Source organism: Pogona vitticeps, chromosome 2 (genome assembly GCF_051106095.1).
Source record: "Pogona vitticeps strain Pit_001003342236 chromosome 2, PviZW2.1, whole genome shotgun sequence".
Lineage (NCBI taxonomy): Eukaryota > Metazoa > Chordata > Lepidosauria > Squamata > Agamidae > Pogona > Pogona vitticeps.
The window spans coordinates 219,161,426-219,184,346 of record NC_135784.1 but is presented as its reverse complement, the minus strand read 5'-3'; the positions used below and the strand labels follow the sequence as shown (position 1 = coordinate 219,184,346).

The following is a 22,921-nucleotide window of genomic DNA, read 5'->3' as shown; positions in this document are numbered from 1 at the left end:
AAAACCTCTCTATATGTCAGGTTTTTATCAGTTATAAACCTCTCTGGGTTTTCAGGGATCAGTGGAAGGGGATTCTCATTGGCTTTTGTAACAGAATCATTTAAAGTTCTATCTTCCTTCTGCTCATCAATACAGGAAGTATTATTAGGATTCTCCAATATGACCACCTCAGCCATTTCTGCTATCGGAGAGTTTTCCTCTAAACTGGGACATCATTCAGGATTTTCAGGGGTCAGTGGAATTTCCTTAACTTGCACAAAACATTCATTTAAGGTAGGGTCTTCCTTTTGTTCTTTGATGAAAGATAGATTCTTAGGGTTTCTCAGAATAACCAGATCAGCCGTCTTTCTCACTTCTCTTATTTCGGGAAGATTTCCATCATTTCCCTCAGTGGCTTCAGTTTGCCTTCCCTGAGAGCGAGTTGTCACAAAAACACTCTGCACATGCACGGCTAAATCCAGACCTATTAAACACAGGGCAGGAATTTGATCAGATATGGCCACCTTCCAAACTCCTGATCGTCATTTATATCTCATTGGTATTTTTCCATGAGCAGCACCACTATTTCAGAACCAATCCCTTTAATAGAAATATTTTCATAGTCTAACATACTTTCCTTAGAGACTATATCAGGGTGACATACTGTAACTTGTGAACAAGAATCTTTGAGCGCTAGATACTTGCTATTATCAACATAGATAACATCTGAGCTACGTAGAAAAAGATTCTGATTACTTTTGACCAGAAAGCACTAGACAACAGAATGATACTTTTGGAGAGCTTTCCTCGATGTTTTTCCTTGATGTTTTGCCTCAACTTCGTCAATAAAGCACAGTGATATTTTGCATTGATGGTCAAACCCTGTTGGAGGTAGTCCACCAGCAGAACTCCCTTATTATCCCCAAAAATTGTTGCCATTTGCTTCTGCACCGACCTTTGCACTTGGAATTTCTTTGGCCTGTGCCTCCATTCCTTAGATTGTTCCTTTGTCTTAGGATCATAACAGTAGATCCATGTCTCATCACCAGTTACCGGTTTGCCCAGGAAATCTGACTCATTTCTTGCAAAATGTTCCAAAACAGCTACCGATGACTCCACATGTTTCCTCTTTTGTTTGGCTGTCAAAAGTTTGGGGATCCACTTTGCTGCCAGCTTTCTCATTTCCAAGTCATTGTGGATAATGGCATCAACTCTCCCACGTGATATTCTCAGATATACATAGCAATACTTTTGGCTGATATTCAGCGGTCCTCCATGATCATGTCATGGATGGCTTTCACATTTGCAGGCACAGAGACAGAAACAGACCTTCCACTGGATTTCTCACTTTCAACACCGAAATGGCCAGTTTTAAAATTGACAACCCAGCGTTTAACTGTTGCATATGAAGGGCCACTGTCACCTATAGTTTGTGACATTTCATCATGGATCTGCTTTGCACCTTTCCCTTGGAGAAACAGGAACCTGATTATGGTCGTATGCTCTTCCACGTTGAACTTTTCTGGAGGTGCTGCCATGTTCACTTTGGACCTGAACATGAAAGATAAGTTAAAATCATAGGTACATGATTTTAGACAAGACAAGACAAGCCGCCTAGAGTGGTCCGGTGGGCCAGATAGGCGGGGTATAAATTAAATAAATAAATAAATAAATAAATAAATAAATAAATAAATAAATATGATTTTAGAATTCCTCTACTTAAGGAATTAATCCGTATTGGAATGGTGGCTGCAAGTCGAAAAGTCTGTAAGTCGAATCTCCATTGACCTACAATGCACTGAAAACCGATTAATCCCATAACCAGTGGTTTTTATTCTATTTTTATTCCATTTTGTTTTTTTTCTGGTCTATAAGTCGATTCTCTGGCTGCAAGTCGAATCTAAATTTTGCAGCCAGAGAAGTCTGTAACTCAAAAAGTCTGTAAGTCGAGCTGTCTGTAAGTCGAGGGTCCACTGTAGTTGATTTTTGCACCGTTGAATATAGACAAATTGGCCAATACACTCTGAAATTTATAGCTTCCTAGCTCAATTTTTTCTCGGAAAGGCTCAATATCAGCACCCTTTCGTAGGGGAAATGCAAAAGTGGTGAGAAAAGCATGTACTATGACAAACCGCAGTCTTTCAGAACTTGAGGAAGCATAATCTGTAATGATGTGTGAACTATATTAATTTGCCCTTTTTTTGAGCAGAATCTATGTGTGCAAAATGCATTATGTGTAGAGGAAGAGGACTCCTTTTTGTTATTCGACTGATTGGTATTATACATGTTGCACATTTTGTACATAGATCATAGGCTGATGAGAAAGTCTTGGTCTGGAAAAAGCAAAGGTAACTGTGTTGGCCACAAGAAAAATTTTGAAACTTGCATTACAATAACACTCTTATTAGGTCAGTCAAAATATGTGCAATGTTTTGAGGCTTCTGCATCTCTTTATCAAGCGCAATGGTGCCTGAGATGGATGTGTGTGAATAAGACCCTGACTTCCTACTGAAGTCATGATGTCTGCATGTTGTCTTGAGATGGATTGAGATTTGAAGGTAGTTGTTGCCTACCACAGCAACATAATCCAGCTACACACTTTAGTGAGACAGGAAGGCACAGGCCCATCATGCATAACTAGTAGGTTTTAGTCAGAGCTGCTCACTTCAAAGAACCTTTCTTTTTGAATCAGTATTTTGTTACTGACATGCAATTCCAGGCAAGAAAATGATGTAGGAGGCCTCATTGATGCTTTCCTTGGAGAGCAGTGCTGATGTTAACATGTCTTCTTTGTGATTTTGATAGGAATGTCCATGGTTTGATAAACATCATTGTAAAACTACTACAGATGCAGGCCCTGAAGGTGATGAAAAATCAAGAGGAAAAACAGTTGGAGCTATATGCAATCAGGTATGCTTCAAGTAATTTAATTTATGAGTTCTCTTTTGGAGGGTAATAATATATAAATTATTAGTAGGTGTGGATATTTTAAGGGGAAAAAAAACACTACAATCATTCACAAAGGAGTGGGAGTGTCTGTGAGAGCCTGCCTGTTAAATATTCTACAAGGTGGTACTGATCCTTGTTCCCTCTTGGGATTTCTGTTCTGCCTTTTCTTTGGGAAACGCATTTGAGGAAGAGAGGTGTGCCAAGGTTACCTGGATCAGAGAGCTAACCGTGCTAACCACTGAGCAACACTACCCTGTTTGTCCTCGGGTGGGTGAAATCCAGGAGGGCCAAATGCGCTGATGGCTGGGGGAAATCTTCCTGTCTGCTACTCTCGCAGCTTATAAAAGACAGAGATATTAAAATTTTATCAGAAATACAAGCTAAGAAAAAAGAACCACAGGATATTGAAACAAACGATTCAGAGAAATTCAGTATACAGTGGTGCCTCGCATAGCGAGATTAATCCGTTCCGGATTAACCTTCGCTATGTGAAAACTTCGTTAAACGGAAAGCAAAAAGCCATTGGAACGCATTAAACTTAGTTTAATGTGTTCCAATAGCTTCCGTACTCACCGTTCAGCGAAGTTCCTCCATACCACCGCCATTTTCGCGCCCTCGGTAAGCGGGGCGCGAAACTGGTGGCCATTTTGGAACCGCCGATCAGCTGGGAGGCGGGCTCTTGCAAGGAGGGAGCCACCTCCCTCCTCTGCAAGAGCCCGCTGCCCAGCTGGGTAGAAACGCCGGTCGGCTCTTGCTAAGGAGGGAGGTGGAGGTCCTTGCTCTCCTTAGCAAGAGCCTTTCTACCCAGCTGGGAGGCGGGCTCTTGCAAGGAGGGAGCCACCTCCCTCCTCTGCAAGAGCCCGCTGCCCAGCTGGGTAGAAACGCCGGTCGGCTCTTGCTAAGGAGAGCGGGGACCTCCACCTCCCTCTTTCGCAAGAGCCGGCCGGCGTTTCTACCCATCCTGGGCTTGGATCCGCCCCGTGCTCGGCTGAGCGCGGGGCGGATCCAAGCGGCGGCGGCGGCAGGGTGGGGGGTTGTCCGGACCCCCCTACCCTGCCCCAGCCGCCGGGAGCCAACCCGTGCCGCCTATCCCAGTCATGCTAGCATGACTGGGATAGGCAGCGCGGGGCAGATCCAAGCAGCGAGCCGACCCGCGCTGCCCATCCCAGTCATGCTAGCATGACTGGGATAGGCAGCGCGGGGCGATTGCAAGCGGTGGCGGCGGCAGGGTGTGTGTGTTCCGGACCGCTTCCAGTGCTTTGCCTGGAAGCTTTCCGGATCCACCCTACCCTGCCCCCGCCGCCGCTGAGAGCCTTCCGAGCTCTCAAAGGGGTTCTCTCCAATGTCGGAGGGGGGCCCTTTGAGAGCTGGGAAGGCAAAATGTCGGCAGTCGGGCGGTGGCTTCGGGGTCCTTCCGAGGCCGCCGCCCACTGCCGACATTTTCCCCCAGCTGAGCGGCGGGAGCGGTCCTTCAGAGGCTCCCGCCGGTCAGATGGGGGAAAATGGTTGCCTATGGGGAAAAATCGCAAAGCGATTTTTCCCCATAGGCAACATCGTAATGCGATCGCAAAAGCGATCGCAAAATCCGCAACGGTATGTGGATTAATCGTTAAACGGTGCACTCGTTAAGCGAGGCACCACTGTATATGAAAAGAGAATATTTTGAATTTAGTAATAAAAATTCTAGAGTGTTGGCTAGAGCCTCACAAACAAACAAACAAAAAATCAAAGAGTGTAATTGGAATGGTTAGAGATCAAAATGGTGTAAAGGGAAATTTAATGAAACAAAAATTGGAAGTATTTCATAAATATTTTAATAAACTTTATAAAAGAGGTAAGCCTATTAAAACATGGGGAAAAATGTGAGAAATTAACTCCAAGAGAGTGATAGAGATTTAATGGAGCAGTTAGTGAAAGAAGAAGAAATAGAAGACATTGTTAGTAACTTAAAAATTGGGAAGACACCAGGCATGGGTGGATTATAAATATTATTACAAAATTAAAAAGGTGTTGATACCAAAGTTGAGATTGCTATTTATGAAAGGAGAGGAAATTCTAGAGTCTTGGAAGCATTCACTGATTATATTAATTCATAATCTAATAAGGATTTGTCTGATCAAGTGCTTATAGGCCTATTTCCTTAATAAACAAAGAATGAATAATTTTATTGGTAAATATATAAAAGAGGATTGGAGTGGTTTTATAGTAGAGAGATAAATGGCAGATTTGACTAGAGTATTAAATATAATACATATTATTGACCAACAGAGTGAAGGCGGGAATTATATCATTGGATATATTCAAAGCATTTGATTGTGTGGAATAGCCAGCATTAAAAATGTTGATAGGTATATTAGGATTTGGGAATCATTTAAAAATGTGATAAATCAACTTTATTCAAAGAATACTGCCACATTTCTAGTAACAGATTAAATATCCCTAACAGATTAAATATCCCTAGGCCGAGGTACTAGGCAAGGATGTCTCCTTTCCTCAATATTATTTGCATTAGTTACAGAGATATTGGCAAATGTTTTTAGACAGGATAGAGGTATAGGTAGGGAAAATAAGATTAATATTAGCTTATTTGCGGTTGACACATTATTAACAATAGAGGATCCATTGAAGGTTATGGATTAGGTTAAACTACATCTGAAAGAATTAGAGGAGGTACAGGTGTACAGATAAATTGGCAGAATCTGAGATGATGTTTAATTATGTTAAGATGAGGAAGAAAGAATTAGAAGGAAATTTGAGATTAACATATGCAAGAGTAAAAAATACAGCAGTGCCTCAATTTACAAACTTAATCCTTATTGGAATGGTGTTCGTAAGTGTAAATGTTTTCCCATAGGAATGCATTGAAAACCGATTAATCCATTCCGTCTGAAGAAAAAAATCACCAAAATAAATAAATAAAAAGAACAGAGCAAGCCGGTCGGAAGGTGCTTCGTTGCTAAGGTTTAAGAAGAAAAAAACTCCAAAAACAAACACTAAAGCCACCTCTGTTGCTGAGGTTTAAGAAGAAGAAAAAAGTCCATAAACAAAAAGTAAAGCCACCTCCATTGCTGAGGTTTAAGAAGAAAAAAAACTCCAAAAACAAACCCTAAAGCCACCTCCATTGTTCAAGTTTAAGAAGAAAAAACCTCCGAAAATAAAGAGCAAAGCCACCAACAATACAGCACAGAAACATACCCACCCCAGCCAAAACCCACCCAGAACAGTTTTTTTAAAGGAGAAAACAGCAGCTTACCTCCCTGCAGACACAGACACGCTCACTCCGAAGCAGAAGGAGGCAGCCCCAAGCCTCCAATGATGACGACACACTCTAACTGCCGAAAATGAAAGATCTGCAGTACAAAGCCTCGTTGCCACCTACACTTAGAAATCTGAATTGCCCGCCTTTTTGCCCTGACTGTTTCTGTTCGTAAGTGGAAGCTCCGTTCGCAAGTAGAGGCAAAATGCTGCGACCGGAGCTGTTCGTAAGTGGAAATGTTTGTAAGGAGGGATGTTCGTAAGTCGAGGCACCACTGTACCTAGGTTTAAATACTACCAAAATTATTATTAAAAAAAGGAAATAAAATTTTGATAAATGAAACCACGAAGTTAAAGATGATTTAAAGGAGTTAAGAAGAATTGAATTATCATGGTTTGGAAAGGATAGCAATGTACAAAATGGAAATATTACTTTAAATTTTTTATTAATTTTTTATTCATGATGATACCAATGAAGCTGTTGGAGGAAGAGTTGAAAGATTGACAAAATATAATTAATCAGTTTTGGTGATAAAAAAGCAAGGCTTAATAAAAAGTACTGGTATAAACATCAAAAACTAGGAGGATTAGGTTTACCTAATATAAAATTATATTATATAGCTAATCAAATGAGAAGTCAAGGTTGGAATTTCAAGAGGTTGATGTGACGCACCCCTCACATGTCCCCAGATTGTTTCCATAGCCTGAGGCCCACAACACATTCTCTATTTTCTGCTGCCACCAGTTGACCTCTGTCAACACCTTTTAATTAGAATTATTGAGGTCCAAGCTTATAAAGCTGAACAACACAGGTTTATTGATGTTTGCTTAAACAGGTTCTTCACAGAATTCAATGTGTTCATTAGATTAGTAATAACTTGTTTCACTCTTAACTCTCTTTGCTCTCTATAAGTTCCACACTCTTAACTCCTAACTCTGCCACACACGCTAACTACCCAAACTCTCATCTCTGACTCTCACTGACCAAACTAACTAAACTCAGACTCACCCTTCTGATTTCTTCGGCTCCGCCTCCCAACAGCTCCCATTGGTGTGTGCAAACAACTTCCTACATGAGCCAAAGCAGGGTGACTACCGCAGTTGATAAGAACCCACAAAATATTTTCCCCCTACAAAATATTAGAATAAAAACTGGATGGGGGGGATGGGTAGAAAAGAGCAAATAATAGAAGTGGGTAGGAAGGGAAGAGTTGTCATGGCCATGCATATTCGTATATGAATATTCATATTTGTATATGAATACAAAGCCCCCCTGGCACAGATGGCCACCCTGATCGTCTCCTACCCTCAGACCCCCCTGGACCACTGCCAGAGTGGCTGGGCAAGTAGGGAGGAGGGGCTGCGGCAGCCAAGCTACTGCTGTGATTGACACACTAATGATGTTACCAGCGGCGCACATGGCTGGCGTCATCATCAGTGTGCTGATTGCAGCAGTACCTTGGCTGCTGCAACCCCGCCTCCCTGCTCGCCTAGCCATTCTGGCAAGGAGATGGGAGGACAAGTCTCCCTGCTCAGCCGTGGAATGGCTGGGTGAGCAGGGAGTTGCAGAATCTGCCAAATCACTTACTGCCAACGTGTGACGTGCAGTAAGTGATTTGGCGGATTCTGGGGATGGGAGATAATCAAGGCAGCCACCTGTGGCAGGGGACTTCATATTCGAATAGGACGCCACCATCTCTAGTCATAGCTTACTGTTATCCAGTTGGAGTATTGGACTAGAGAATGGGTAAGAATAAATGGTAATGTAGGGAATTTACAGAATTTCAAGAAATTGTATTAAAGACTGAAAAGGAAAGATGGGTGTAAAGCAGTGGTCCCAACCTTTTTCAAACCATGGACCGGTTGAGGGAGCGGGGTCCATGCGTGGGTGAGAGGGGACCTGTGTGCACATGAATGGGTGGGGTGCATGCATGAGTGGGTGGCACACCCATGTGCACTTGTGTGGGCCCCCTGTGCGTGGTTGTGGGGGTAGGCGGGGCACTTGTGTGCACGGGTGGGGGGCTATGTCTGCGTGCATGGGGGCGGGAGATCTGTCTCTGGCCTGGTCCTGCCAAGGCCACGGCGCAGTACCAGGCTGCAGACCGGGGGTTGGGGACCCCGGGTGTAAAGGAATGAAGGGGTGATAAATAACATGTAGCACATATTAACAGAAATAAGAGATCAAGATGAGGTTTTAAAGATCCTACGGTAAATAGATTTTGAAGAGGAAATGTGTACTGAGAAATGGAAGAATATATGGAATGAAATAATTTTAAAGTATTTGTAAGAATGAAAGAAAATTTTTATAAATTGTTTTGGAGATGATGCTTAACCCCAGTGAAACTGAGCTATATGGATTAAAAATACTCCAAAGTATATTGGAGATATAAGAAAGAAGTGGGAGCCTACTTCTGTATGTGGTGGGAATGCAAATATATAATTAAAGTTTGGAAGTTGGTTTTTAAATAAATGAATGAAATATTAAATTTAAATCCAAGAATATGTCGAAAATAGCATTGTTACTAATATTTGAGAAGGAACAATGGAAATTGGCAAAAAAAGAGAGAATTGTTTGTAAATTTAGTAACAGCAGCTAAATTAATAATAGCAAAGAATTGGCAGGTTGAATTTGATGTCCAACTAAATGAATGGTATAACATGTGAAATTAAGTAAGAAAAGGAATGTTAATTCAGAATAATTTTGGAGACGTATGGGGATAATTTAGCGATTTTGTATTAACAAAGGAATGGATTGTGTACCTTTGCAAGAATCAATGTATTTTTTGGAAGGGGAATGGGGCTCCAGAAAAGGAGTGAATAATTGGTCCCGGTGAAGGCGAACACAATAAGTGTATATGTAGATTTGTCATTGTTTTATTATTTTGTGTTTGTTAATAATAATAAAAACCCAAAAAAGGGGAAGATCTAACATGAAATGGATTTTACTCAACAAAGGAATCCATAGTTTTAGTTTTCGAGACCTGAACAGAACTTGCTAGAAAAGACAATATTGTTCAGGGAAGGGGGCTGGAGGAGAGAACAGTCTAACAGAGAGGTTGTTGATTTGTAAGATCTCAGCTGAGCTGTTAGTGATAGGACATTTGGGAGGTCGTTAACTCACATAGTCACCGCATATCAGAAGTAACTTGATGGCACATAACATCTTGGGAGATTTTTTTAAAAATTTACCAGGCAGTTATATAGTGACAAAATGAGTGGAATGGAGATTATTACAGGATATAGCTGCCCAAGCTCGGCTGGCATCAAGTAAGACAGAGCTCTGCTAGCATCCTCACTGACAAAGGAAAAAAATAACAATAATTTCACAGCTTAAGCAAGTGAGCTTCTGAAAAATTGTTCTATATTGTCTTTATATTTTAAAAATATATTTTTAAAAATTGTTGACATATTTTTTTGTTTTTCCATTTTTAAAACCAAATGTAGTATCCTCTACTAGCATGGAGTTCAAAATTTAATAATGTATCTAAGAAACAGCTAATTGTGTCCTGATTGACAGAGTCAAAAGGTCAGATTGCCTCAGACCTGGAGCTGATTTCTCTTTTGAAAATGTATGTAAGGAGATCGCTTGGTCTCAGAAATCCTGAGAGAATGTTTACTGAACTATCTCTCCCCAACACAAATGTATAGAGTGTATGCAGTGTTTCTCCTTCGTGTCCTCTGTGAATACACACTAATGGGTTAATCTGTGCCTGAGCAGAACAGTTTTCGGTAACTTTCACAGCTTTAAGCACTTAGTGCTGGGACCTCCCCTACACTTGGCTGTATAACTCTGCCTCCGGCCCAGTGCTTCAGTTTTTTTCTGACTGTCACTGTAGCAGCAGCTTCGTTTGGAACTTTGCAAGTAGAAGCAATTTTTCTTTTTCTTGCCGTTTCCCTTGACCTCCCTTGTTCTTTCTTTGCAACAAGTTGTGTCTTTGCCTGGGGGATAAAGAACTAGCCGGCATTAGTTCTCTGTTGAGGCTTTATAAAGCTTTTACAAAGCCAATGTTTCAGCCCACCCTGCTAGTTGGTGATATTCCTGCCTGAGATAGCATCTGATGGTGGCTGTTAATTTGGCACAAAGCAGCCCTCTTTATCAATGGGCTGGCTCATGAAGTAGCCTGCGGCCCCGTCTCAGCTGCCAGTGCCCGCATAGTCTCATAGGAAAGGACTCACAGGAATCCACCCGAGAACCCTGCCGTTGTCATGTAGGCCTGGGTAATTTTCCTCAGGAAATTATTAATTTTCCTATCATGCTGACAAGGCTGTGTAGGACCGGTCCCTTTTGTTTGGGATATGAGCTATGAGCTCTCGGCCACCATCACCATCCTGCTCTACCTGGTATCGTTCTGAGCCATGGGCTATGGAGTGCTTTATGCCTCCACAAACTTCACAGGTGTATGCTCCCTTGAACTTGGCTCCGGTAGCACAATGTTTGCAGCTTCTACCGAACCTGCTGTTAACTCATTCGGCCGCCTCCCCTGTGCATCAGGAGGGTTTTCCTTATTCAGGATTGGGAATCACATGAGTCACAGGGGGGTGGAAGAGTTTCCAACCAGTCTTCCTACATCCTTCTCGGTTGTCACAGTTGGTCACACTCCTTTACTGATAACAGATGAGGAGTTCTTTGGTCTGTGTTATTTGTTTTTGGCTGCCGTGTAGCCACTTACTCCTCTGCCATGGGGGCTTATCACCACTAATGGAGTCTGGTGCTGCCCACCCTGCAGGTAGCTCCTGTGCACCCTTACAGTTCAGGCCTCCCACATCACTAGGAGGCACTGTTGCAGGTGTGTCATGAGCGCACTGCTGCTCGATACCCCTTAAAACCAGCATCTAAGCAACTGATGGGTTAGGACCTGCCGTTTGTTGGTGTATGGCTCAGAAAACTGTTGTTATTCTTGATAACCTGCTCAGGCTCTAGAAGGCGAGACAGTCATTTGCGCCGTAACAACTGCAAGAGCCTGAAGATGTTCCCATCAGCCTACGAGAATTGTACTGGTGACTGGTTAATGCTAGCTAGAAGCAAATGAATGTTGCACTCTTTACCCACCACATGCATAAAAAAGCACCAAGATGTCAGCCAGTGCTTGTTATGCAAAATACAACCTTTCCCCTGTAAAAACCAAAACATTTTTGTGTTGTAAACTTGCTGATGATTTAAAAAATGCTACAGTTTTGCTGTCATAATAGTTTTGCTGTCAAAATAAATCACACAGGGATTGACCATTTTCTTGACTCCTTTTCATTGAGGACAAGAAAATGTCTGTGTATTCATTGGCTGAAATACTTTTGTTTAGCATAGCAAGTCACATTAGAGGCTGTTTTAATCAAGAGAACTGTCAGAGGAGGTGACTCATTAAATCCCCACTGATTTGATGGCCCTGTTCTGGTGCAATTTACTACACTAAGCAACAGGATTTCCTTTACATCATTGCCATCAACACGTTTTGTGGCAATACAGTTTACTTTCTTCTGTTGGAGAACAGAGCATGACATACAAGCTCCTATGGACTCCCCAGGCTGGTGTGCCACCTTCTGTATTGTGGTGGATGTGCCCGATCACTAGCATTGAGGTTAAATTCAACTGCCAGTCCTGTCAGCTTCTAACAAGTTTGGTGGGATGATGCCATTATGCATTTTGCCTCATGTTCCAAAATGTTCCAAGCTAGTTTTGGTAGGAGGGGTGAGGAAAAAGTTAATAATTCTATATCTATGTTAAATGTATGCAAGACATTTGAAATATGGAATCTGTAGTTTCCAGTTAGCCCATTATACTATTTTATTGTGTTTATTTATTGCTTCCAGGAGCTCTCCTCATCCCCTGATTGTTGTTCTTGAAAACAGACCTGACAGCTGGCCAGTTCTCCTGCAGCAAATGGCATCATTTTTCCTGCAGTGCCCAGAAGGGTAGGAAAGCATCTGTATTCTATATGGAGATGAGAACAAATAGGCCAGACAGAGATAATGTGTAATTCTGAAGCCTTTAAGTTTTAAAGCAGAAGAAAGGATGTTTCTAATCGTCATGACTATACAAATTATATGTACATTTTCTCTGTATATCAGAAACATTGTAGCATGCAAGAGGAAAGAAATATCTTGCAGCAATTCAGTATATAAAGATTTATTATACAAAACTGAACAAGAATACAGTGCAACATTATACCAGTTCCTTAGTAATAAGGGAGGTCACATGAAATTGTCAAGTGTGTATGAATACCACATGGCACGTATTCCATCTTGTTATGCAGTGTTCTCTTCTGCCCTATTGCTCCCAATTTTGGCTAGGAGATTTGTTCACCAGAGATCTTCCAGTAACAGCAGCAACATGCTTTGATGCTAAGTGGGGCACCTGAATTTTTGCTATTGATTCTCTTACTTGCTGTTGTTTTCCTTGTCCTCTTGACATTTCAGAATACTAAGGACACTGGTTCCCAATTTTGGGTCCCCAGAAGTTCTTGGACTGCAGTTCCCAGAAGCCCTTACCAGCATAGCTAGCAGTGAAGACTTCTGGGAGTTGCAATCCAAGAAGACTTGAGTTACCCAAGGCTGGCGACCATTGCTTATAGGAGATAGAGTCAGAATCCATGTTATGGTCCAGAGGGCTGCTGTATCATCTATACCTCCTCAACTAGTGGCATGTCACTACTCTGGGTGGTTTGTAACTTGAAAATAACATAAGACTGAATATAAAATAATTTAAAAGACAACCCAGCCAGTATGATGCTGACAAAACGCAGGGAAAATCAAAATAAAACAGAATTGAGCACTGCTATAAAGGGAGGAGATCCTGAAAAGTTTCCCTAAAAAGCAATATTTTTCCCCAAAATATTAGGAGGAAAGGAGCCTGTCACACTCGCCCTGGTAATGCATTCCATAAGAAGGCGGCAACTACTGAGAAGGCCTGGTTCCTGGTCATAGACCTCTGGGCCTCTCTTGGGGTGACCACCTGCAGCTTTAAAGCCCGGGATGTGTGGGTGGCTCAGGTAGTAGATCTCAGGGAGAGGCATTCTAATAAGTAACGGGATCTCAGACTATTAAAGAAGTTGTATGCCAACAGTGACACCTTGAACTTGGCTTGGAAGCATACAGGCAACCAGTGCAAAAGAGTCAGAACCAGAGACATACGGTCATACATAAGGTCCTCAAAATCAGTCTGGCCATCACATTTTGCACCTGTTGCAGCTCCTATACTTGTCATGTATGGTAACAGTCAATCTTCAAGATTACCAACACATGAAGTACAGTGGTGCCTCGCTTAACGATTGCCTCGTTTAGCGATTAATTCGCATAACGATGTGTTTTTTTAGAAAATAATATGCACCGTATAACGATGTTTCCTATGGGCGATTTTCGCTTAGCGAAGTTTGGGACCATGCTTCGCATAACGAATGCGATTTTAGGTCCCCTGCTTCACTTAACGATGTTTTTTTTTCAATTAAAAAAGTGTCTTAGAAGGGTCAAAAACGGTTCTAAATGCTTGGATTCGTTAGAGGACCCCCTAAGTCATGTGCAAACCTGATTTGGCTTTGATCTGACTTTTCGTTAATTTATGGTTAATTTTTTTTTTCCGGCCCATAGGAACCAATGGACCTGTCAAAATCTGACAGCTCCATGCTTTCCTATGGGGGAGAAAACAATTTACAAAAAATTAACGAAAGTTCAGATCAAAGCCAAATCAGGTTTGCACACGACTTAGGGGGTCCTCTAACGAACCCAAGAATTTAGAACAGTTGCTGAGTCTTCATTAATTTTTTGTGAATTTTTTCTTCCCCCATAGGAAATAATGGAGCTGTCAGATTTTGACAGCTGTCAAAAGTTGGGGGGAAAAATTCACCATTAATTAACGAAAAGTCAGATCAAAGCCAAATTAACTTTTGCATCCGTTTTAGAGGGTGCACAAGCTAATCCAAGCATTTAAAACCATTTTTGACCCTTTTATGACACACTTAATTTTGCAAAAATTGACTTCGCAAAGCCATTGGAATGTATTGAGTCAGCTACAATACATTCCAATGGAGGAAACATTGTATCGTATAACGATGTTTCCTATGGGTTTTTTCGCTTAAGGATGGCAATCCGTGCCTATTGGAACGGATTAACCGGTTTCCAATGCATTCCTATGGAAAATGGTGTTTCGCATAACAATGTTTCGCATAACGTTTTTTTTTGGAACCAATTAAAATCGTTATGCGAGGCACCACTGTATTGTTACCAGGGAGTTCCTGTCAAGATAGGGCTGCAGGTGTACCATGTCTAAGCTGAAAAAAGGCATACATGGCCACAGATGAGATCTGTTTCTCCATCGAGAGAGCTGGGCCCAGGAGCACATGCAAATTATGGATCTGATTCTTCAGTGGGAGTGTAACTCATTCCAGATGAGGCAGCAAGCCACCTAACTGGTCAGGTTCCCCTCCTAACAACAAAATCTCCATCAGGATTCAACCTCAGTCTCTTAGCCCTTGCCCCAGTCCATAATTGAGACTAGGCAGTGCTCCAGCATTTTCCCCACTGAAGATGAAGAGGAGAGATAGAGCTGCATGCCATCAGCATATAGATGACAACACACTCCAAATCTCCAGATGACCTCCCAGCAGCCGTAGAGAAATGTGAACAGCATTGGGGGAGGCCATCTTTATGGGGGACCCCTCACTGTATAATCCACAGGACCTAAACAGCATCCCTAAGCTGTGCCATCTGCAGGTGGTTGTCAGGGAAAGACCGGAGCCAGCCTAAAGCTAGATCCCCGATCCCCAAGCTCGATAGCTGGTCAAGGAGGATACCATGGTCAGTGGTATCAGGCTGCTGAAAGATCCTGCAGGACAAAGAGAGTTAGGGTTATACTCCCTCTGTCTGCCTGTCTTAACAAGTCTCTCTCTCTCTGTGTATGAGATGAAAATTCAGTGCTTTGCTTTGTTTGAGTATTAGTACTTTCTGTGAGTACAAAGCTAACAATGGCTATAGCCTCTCCTTGTTTTGTATGTCACTTCAGTTTTCTTAACTACAACATTTGTGCAGTCACCAAATCTATGGAAATTATGATGAAAATGTAATTTGTTTTTTCATTTCTCTACAGTTTTGCTTCTGTGTAATTCCATCAATGTTTTGTTCTCTTTAAATATAGTGCAGAAAGTTCATACATCGTTATAATGAAACCGTTTCTAAGATATCTGTACTGTGAGCCTTGCCATGCGAGGGAACATGCTGAGTTACGAATGGGGCTGCTTCGAGTCTTGCTTCAGCCAGGTGGGCTTCAGGACAAAGGAGAGCCTTCTGTCCTTGAATACCACCTCCTTCAGCTGTTTTGCGATTTGGTTCCACGTTATCAGGTGAGAGGCCTCGCTGGCTGCCTTGCCAATGCACACCCTCAATGCACGTTTCTTGGTAGAAGTGGGCAGGGTCACTCAAAGATGTTCTGTATCCAGAGGCAAAGAGCAAGACCACCCCTCTCCCAACAGTGTTCCATGTATGGAAGCTAATGGGGTTGCCGATTGATGGGCACTGTGCGGAGGCAGTGTCCTCCATTGCACCTGAAGGCAAGTGGGACAATTTGGTGGGCATAGAGTAGGGTGTGAGGTGCATCCAGCCCTGTCTTCCATATTTTGGTGCTCCTCCTTGTCTCAGCATCTCCTGCTTGAGACAGTTGCCTCCCTCCACCAAATGGCAGAAATGGCCTTGGAAAAGAGGGCATATTTGAAACCAGGCATGCAGCAGAGCTGAGGTGATGTGCTGTTTCTAAAAATGTGAAGAACACTCTAAATTTCTAGTTTTTGTTGATTTAGGCTCTCTCAATATGATGAATCAGGAAAAGGCTGTATGGTCAGGGAAACAATACAAATGCAGGAGTAGGTGACATCTTTAATAGACCATTAAGAACGTAAAACAAAAACCAAAAACAAATAGCGAGCTTTTGATGATAAATCATCTTCAAGACTGTGCATGAAGTTCTTGTGGGCAGTTCCAAACTTGTGTGCTGTTTTTAATGTCTCAGATTCACATGGCTGATGGAGTAGAGGCCAGGTAAGCTTCTGACATAGAAACAGCTGCAGAATGAATGTTGGTTTCAAGCTTTTCTTCAGCTAGCAATTTGGAATTTATGGCCCATCTCTTAAAATAGAGGACAACCACAGGCAATCTGCCCACTCTTCTGCCTTTTTGAAACTTGAAGAGTTTCTCTTTAGCTGGGGGAGGGCCCAGGGTCCAGTCGGCCTTCCTCCAACAGAGTTGGGATTAGGAATTTAGTTAAATCACCAGAAACTGTCAATGTAAGCCAAATTAAAGCACCCACCAGGTAAATTCCTCACCATGTTAAGTGTGGTGTATTACTAGAATAGGATGAGAAGAAGCAGGTGATTGGATGGCATACAGTATAGGCGATTTCAGTGCTTCTGCATTTTCAATAGCCCTGAAGAAGAAGAATCCTTGGATAGGCACATTTTTATATACAGAAACCCTGCAACATTAAGACTTGCTAATAGTACCTGTGTGCCTGTGTGAATGTTTTTTCATTTCCTTCTGCAGATAAAAGATCTGCCACAGGTAACAGAAATGCTGCATTTTCTGGAAGATTTATTTTGGAGTCTGGTACGCTACCCTACTGTTTGGAAAGCCCATTTATGCCAGCTCTGTCTGCAACTTCTGTGCTTTTGTGAGGTTTGCCTGAAGATCACAGGGGAATGTTCATCTTTAATTTGCTTGATAGAAGAAAATGTGGAGATCTTGAAAGAGGTAGGCTGTACAGAGGAATGGTTTTATAAGGAAGCATGGAATAACTGAGATAGCAAATACTAAAGTATTGTTACCTTAAGGCTTTTGCATATCAAAATAACATACGGCTGTAGCTTCAGGAGATACAGGAATAGCAGAATCCTAAGAGCTTTTGGCTTTTTAAAGTTTAATACTTATGGGAAATAGTTGGAGGTTATGGGAGACTTAGGCCCTCTTGTTGTTTTGCATTGCAACTCCTACCATCCCTTATCATTGATCACACTGAGTACAGTATGGTTAATAGGAATAGTAGGGCAACATGTCTGAAATTTCCAACGTCTGGCCTCATGTTGTTCCATCTGGGAATAATGAGAACACTCCAGCAATGGTGGGAAATATGTGATCTGCGGATTCAAATGGAGCCCTGTGGTCCAGTGGTTAAACTGTAGTACTGCAATCAAGACTGTGTTCACTACCTAAGTTCAGTCCCGATGGGTTCAGGTAGCCAGCTCAAGGCTAATTCAGTCCTCTATCCTTATGAAGTGGTCAATTTGAGTACCTAGTTTTCTGGGAGGACAGTGTGTAGTTGATATAATTATGTAGTAAACAATCAGGAGAGTGATTTAAGCATTGTGGGGCGGTATATAAGTGTTACGGTCAGCCATAGCATAACCTGTCCGTCACAGCTGGGAGGGAAAATCTCAGCCAATGAGAGGGCAGAGGGTGGTGCAGAGGCGGGAGGAGCTGTGATATATAAGGTGTGTGTGAGGTGTGAGTGGGTCAGATAGGAGACAGGAGATAGCAGATAGATGAGAGATGAGTGTCTGAGCTGCGAGTTAAAGTAATCTTAGTGTCAGTGGGAAAGAGTCTGTGAGAGCTAGTGCCTGAGAAACAGTAATTGATTATTTCTTTAACAGTGATTTACCATTCCTTTCTTTTTGTATTTAATAAACCAAGTTTTTTATTTTTAAAAGTTATACTGGCCTGCTGTATGATTTATTCATTAAGGAATGGTTGGTGGCAGTAAAGAAGAGTGAAGGGTTTTTAAAGTGACATGATGACTTCCCTTTGTGAGTAGTGAGGAAGGCCGTCACAATAAATTGGTGCCAGCTCGTGGGATTCGAAGATCCAGTGAAGCCTTGACTGGAAAGTGCCCAGAGCAGGGGTCTTTAGTCAGGGACGTCTGAGGGAGCGCGTGGGTAACCTTCTAGGACTTGTCTCATGGGGAGAGAGTCTAGTAGAAGGGCGTGCAAACTCAGATTGGGGGACTAAGACAGGGAAGTTCTGTGGTGACCATTTCTGTGGAAAGAGTTGCCCAAGGCTGAAATCTGTGGCAGTTTGGCTACCTTGTCCTGAGTTTAAGGCAGTGGTCCCCAACCATGGGCCTCCAGATGTTCTTGGACTTCAACTCCCAGAAATCCTGGCCAGCAGAGGTGGTGGTGAAGGCTTCTGGGAGTTGCAGTCCAAGAACATCTGGAGGCCCAAGGTTGGGGACCACTGGTTTGAGGGATAACTCTGAGGGGACAAAGCGGAGCCAAAGGCAGTGAAGCTGAGAGAACTCTGTGTAAACAGCTAAACCTGAGTTAGGGTAGAGCTGTGTGGGGTCAAGATTTGTGCCTGAGGCAGAGAAAGGAAAAACTCTGTTGGTAGTGAAGGGCTGAAAGCCTAGTTACAGTTGCTAGCTAGACAGCATGGGGGAGCAGCAACTTTATATCACAGACTTGCTGACAGGAAAAAAGTGGACTTTTAAAATCAAGGCTTTTAAAAGTGAATAATAAGCCTTAAGAAAGGAAATGCCCTTGACCAGGGGAAAGATGGCTGAACAAAGGCAAGCTGAAATGGCAGCCGGCTCAGATGAGGAGATTAGTGAGGTGGATGAAAGATTTACCTCAGCTCAAGAGGGAGAGTCCTCAAGAGAAGATTTAGCAGAACTCGGAAGATTGGAGTTAGCACAAGCACATGAATACAGAATGAAACAGCTAGAATTAGAAAAGATGGAAAAGGAGGCTGAGATGGAGGAAAGAAGGAGACAGAGAGAAATTGAGATAGAGAAAGAGAGGATGGCTTTTGAACTCCGGAGATTGGAATTGATGAATCGGAACAATAACAATAATAGAGATTACAACTCTGATGGGAGTCAGTTTGAAACACCTCCCTCTCCATTTTTATGAGAAAAAAAAATCAAGGTGGAGGTAGTGAGTGCAGACATCCAAGGTCCAGGATGGGTGTGTGCACCCCCAGATCTCTGGAGATCACCCACGTAGAGGCTCCTATTTATATAGAATCTGTCTGGAAACTATTCATAGGAAGTTGTCCATACAAAGCAGTCTTAGCCAGGCCTTTGGTGTATCTAGTTGATCTTCTGCTGTCATTGGCTTAATATAGGACAGGAGTCTCAAACTCAATTTACCTGGGGGCCGCTGGAGGCAGAGTCTGGCTGAGGCTGGGCTGCATCAGATTTTCCGCCAAGCGGAGCAAGAGCTCGAGGAAGCCGCCCAGGAGTTTCCTTAGCCCGGCTGGAGGAGGGGCGTGCAAGCCCTTGTCGCCGGCCACAACCCCCTCCGGCTCCTTCTTCACTACCTCCAGCAGCAGCAGCAGGACGAAGAAGCGGAGAAGGGAGGGATTGCTGGCAACTGCCTAGCCGGGGGGGGGGGGAGGGCATGACATAAAATTAAAAAAACCCTCACAGAATTTGCCTTGCCAAAGGAGAAAAGCCCCCACCGGTACCCGCAAAATTAAACAGAACGGGGCAGCTTCCCACAGGTGTGCATGCACGCACACACACACGCACACACACACACGGAGGTCTGGCAACCTTTCTCTGAGGGCCCCCTCAAAAAAAGGCGCAATCAGCAGCAGCAGCTACCCCCACCATGACAGAGCAGCAAACTTTGCGCGGTGGCCACTGGCTGGGCTGGTGCTGGGTGTGCCGAGAGAGAAAGAGAGGCAGAGATCCACTTCCCTGGAAGAGGCAGTGGCGGCGGCAGCTGCTGTTGGCAGCCTGGAGGCGCTCTTCAAGGACAGGCCAGAAGCGAGCTCCTCTCTTAGGCATTGCTCAGCGGCAGCTTGGGGGAAAGGGCCGGCAGCACGCCTCGCTCGCCGGCTCTCCCTCAAGACAGCGCCTCTTGCACCCTCCATCCAGAACTACAGCCTGCCAGCCGACCAACAGGTGGGCTGGCTGGCAAGCTGCAGTTCCAGATGGAGGGTGCAAGAGGCACTGTCTTGAGGGAGAGCCGGCGAGCGAGGCAAGGCTTTTTTGATTCTTGACAGCAGAGGACACGTGGGTGCTTCGGGGGGGGCAGGCAAGGTGGGGGCCACAAACTGTCATCCGGCGGGCCACAAATGGCCCGCAGGCTGCGAGTTTGAGACCCCTGGTATAAGAAGTCACAACTAGAATGGGCCTGTTGAATCACTGGGCGTTTGGTGAATTGATGCCTCCATAAGTTCTATTGATTCAAATGGGCCAACTCTTGCAACTTACTGTGCTAAACAGAATTTCAGCCATTGAATAGCAGTTTTTCTCCTGGGTTTCAGACACAAGACTTCCCCAGCCTTAATTGCATACATCAGGGATTGAACATGGCATCTTATATGTGAGAATCTTAGACAACCACCTGGCAGATATCCTTTGATTTGCATTCCTGCATCAAGCAGGGGGTTGGACTTGATGGCCTTATAGGCCCCTTCCAACTGTTCTATGATTCTATGTACAAAGCATGTGCACTGCAAGTGAACTACAGCCCTTTCCTTTTGTTGGATGTTCAGTTTCTTACAACAGCCCTCCAAACATGCTGTCTTGAAATACATATGGAAAACTGCGTAAAAGCCAGCGTAAAAAGATTTTACCCTTCTCCTAGACATGCTAGGCTGCTACAGAGAGAGATAGAACACCATTTGTATTATCCTACCCCAGACTCTCTTCCAGAATGGAACAGTCCTGAAAGGCTGTACCGTATGCTGTCTCAGAACATGCATCTTTTGTCTGGGACAGGGTTGTGCAGACCTTCATTCTCTAGAGAGCCATGGCTCCTAACCTTGGGTATTCCAGGCGTTCTTGGACTGCAACTCCCAGAAATCCTGGCCTGCACAACTGGTGGTGAAGGTTTCTGGGAGTTGGAATCCAAGAACACCTGCTTTGCCCAAGTTTGGGAACCACTGCTGTAGATGTTGTTGGACTACAACTCCCAGAACTCCTCACTGCAGCTGGGATTATCAGCGGTTGCAGTCTAACAACACCAGAAAGGCTGAAGACCTCTGGCCTAGGACTTTTCTGTTAGAAAGAGGACAGCACGAGTGCTTGTGGATCCTCAGCTGGAACTGTGAAAGCTCAGGAGAGGGCTCCTTCCCATGACTCTAAAGCCCCAATGCTCAGGAGGTGTAATGTGACATGGAAAGTAGCTGTCTACCCAGCTTGTCAGATCTTGGACATCCAGGGTTATGAGACTAGTGCAAAAAGACAGCCAAAATTGCCCTCGTGCCACTATCATCAGAAGGGGACCTGAATTATTTTCAAAGGCTGAGCTTAAACAAACATGTTATATTCAACTTGCTGCATGGCCAAAAATGAGAGTGGAAAATGTTGTCAAGACTGTTTCTTTCCATAGACTGTTGTGATTGAAAATATTTCAGCTAGCATATTTTTCTCTGTTCTTTAGGATTTTCCATTCGATATGGCCATAATTGGATTAGGCTTGCTTCTGTTGCAGGCTCCGGCCAGTCAGCAAAAGCCAATTTTAAAGCTAGGTAAGCTTTTGTCATTTTTTTAAAAAAAGCAACACATACTCTTCCAGGTTCATCTCATCTTTTTTACTGAAAAAAACAACACAACTCTGTGAACTGTTAATCAACATTTGCTATTTCTAAGTCTGCGGTCTATTTCAGTTAATCAGATTTTTAGAAGTCTCTTGGAAATGAATTTCTCTTAATTTTTTTTCACTAAATTTTCTCTATATGGTAGCAAGCAAATGTATTAAATATAAAGTATTAGATACATTCTCTCTCTCTCTCTCTCTCTCTCTCTCTCTCTCTCTCTCTCATAACTTGTAGGGCTGAGAAGGTTTATTTTCTCCAGTGTGTCTTTGGGCTTGGGAGATTTTTTTCTACTACTTATTTTTAATTTTATTTATATTTTCTAAATGACATTGCAAGAACAGTCTGTTTGGATGTACAGTGGTGTCTTGACTTACAAACTTAATCCGTAATAGAATGGTGTTCGTAAGTCAAAGCAGCATTTCCCATAGGAATGCATTGAAACCCGATTAATCCGTTCCGGCTGTTTTTTGTTCTTATGTCAAGGCACGGTTTGTAAGTCAAAGCATTTGTTCCCATAGGAACTAATACAAAACCGGTTAATCCATCCTCTACCAGTAGGGAGAGAGTATGTTTTTTAACCTAAAATGACTTGGGTTAAAAAAGGGGCAGGAAAGGAGGGAGACACACACAGAGCGAAGACAATGGGGGAGGGAGAGAGTTTGGAGTCTAAAACAGATGCTAAACAAACACATTTTACACCAACACATTTTAAACCAATCCAGCACAGACCCTTGCAAAAACGTTTCTGATTTGCAAGGGAAGCATGCAGAAACCATTGCAAAAGCACAGAAAACAAATGGAGCGGATTAGAAATGCAAAGAGAACGAAGCAAAAAAAAAAAGCAAGGGAAGCATGCAGGAACCATTGCAAAAACAGAGCAGATCAGAAATGCAAAGAGAACAAAGCAAAAAGCATGCAAGACACAAAAAATGGGGGGGGGGACTCAAAAAGCAACCAAACCCCCAAGACCCATTGGAAATGGGGGGGCACAAAAAACACAAATTCCCCAAGACCCATCAGAAATGGGAGAAAACACTCCAAAAAGGAGCCAACCCCCCCATTGGTAATGGGGGGGAAAACCCAAAAAACAAACACCCCTCCAAGACCCATCACAGCATGGAAACATAACTCCTCGAGCCAAAAATCACGCTGCAAAAATACCCAGAACAGTTTTTTAAAAGTATAAAACAGCACCTTACCTTAGCAGGCAGCCTCCTCAGAT

The 22,921-nt window shown here is 43.2% G+C and overlaps 1 protein-coding gene across 6 annotated transcripts in view; it reads left to right on the top strand.

Moving 5' to 3' along the window:
* Positions 1-22,921, top strand: part of FOCAD (focadhesin) — a 249,024-nt gene that overhangs the window by 25,839 nt on the left and 200,264 nt on the right. For 4 of the 6 annotated variants that reach the window (XR_013541436.1, XM_020790338.3, XM_072992055.2 and 1 more), the window contains exons 5-9: positions 2,785-2,889; positions 11,989-12,090; positions 15,305-15,509; positions 16,702-16,908; positions 21,543-21,630. Coding sequence is in view for 5 of the 6 variants with exons in the window: in XM_020790338.3 (XP_020645997.3) it covers positions 2,785-2,889; positions 11,989-12,090; positions 15,305-15,509; positions 16,702-16,908; positions 21,543-21,630 (707 nt within the window). In the remaining variant the exon portion in view is untranslated. Of the gene's footprint in view, positions 1-2,784; positions 2,890-4,237; positions 6,411-11,988; positions 12,091-15,304; positions 15,510-16,701; positions 16,909-21,542; positions 21,631-22,921 lie in introns of those variants that run through there. The other 2 variants (XM_072992057.2, XM_078384917.1) reach the window with 2 other exon arrangements.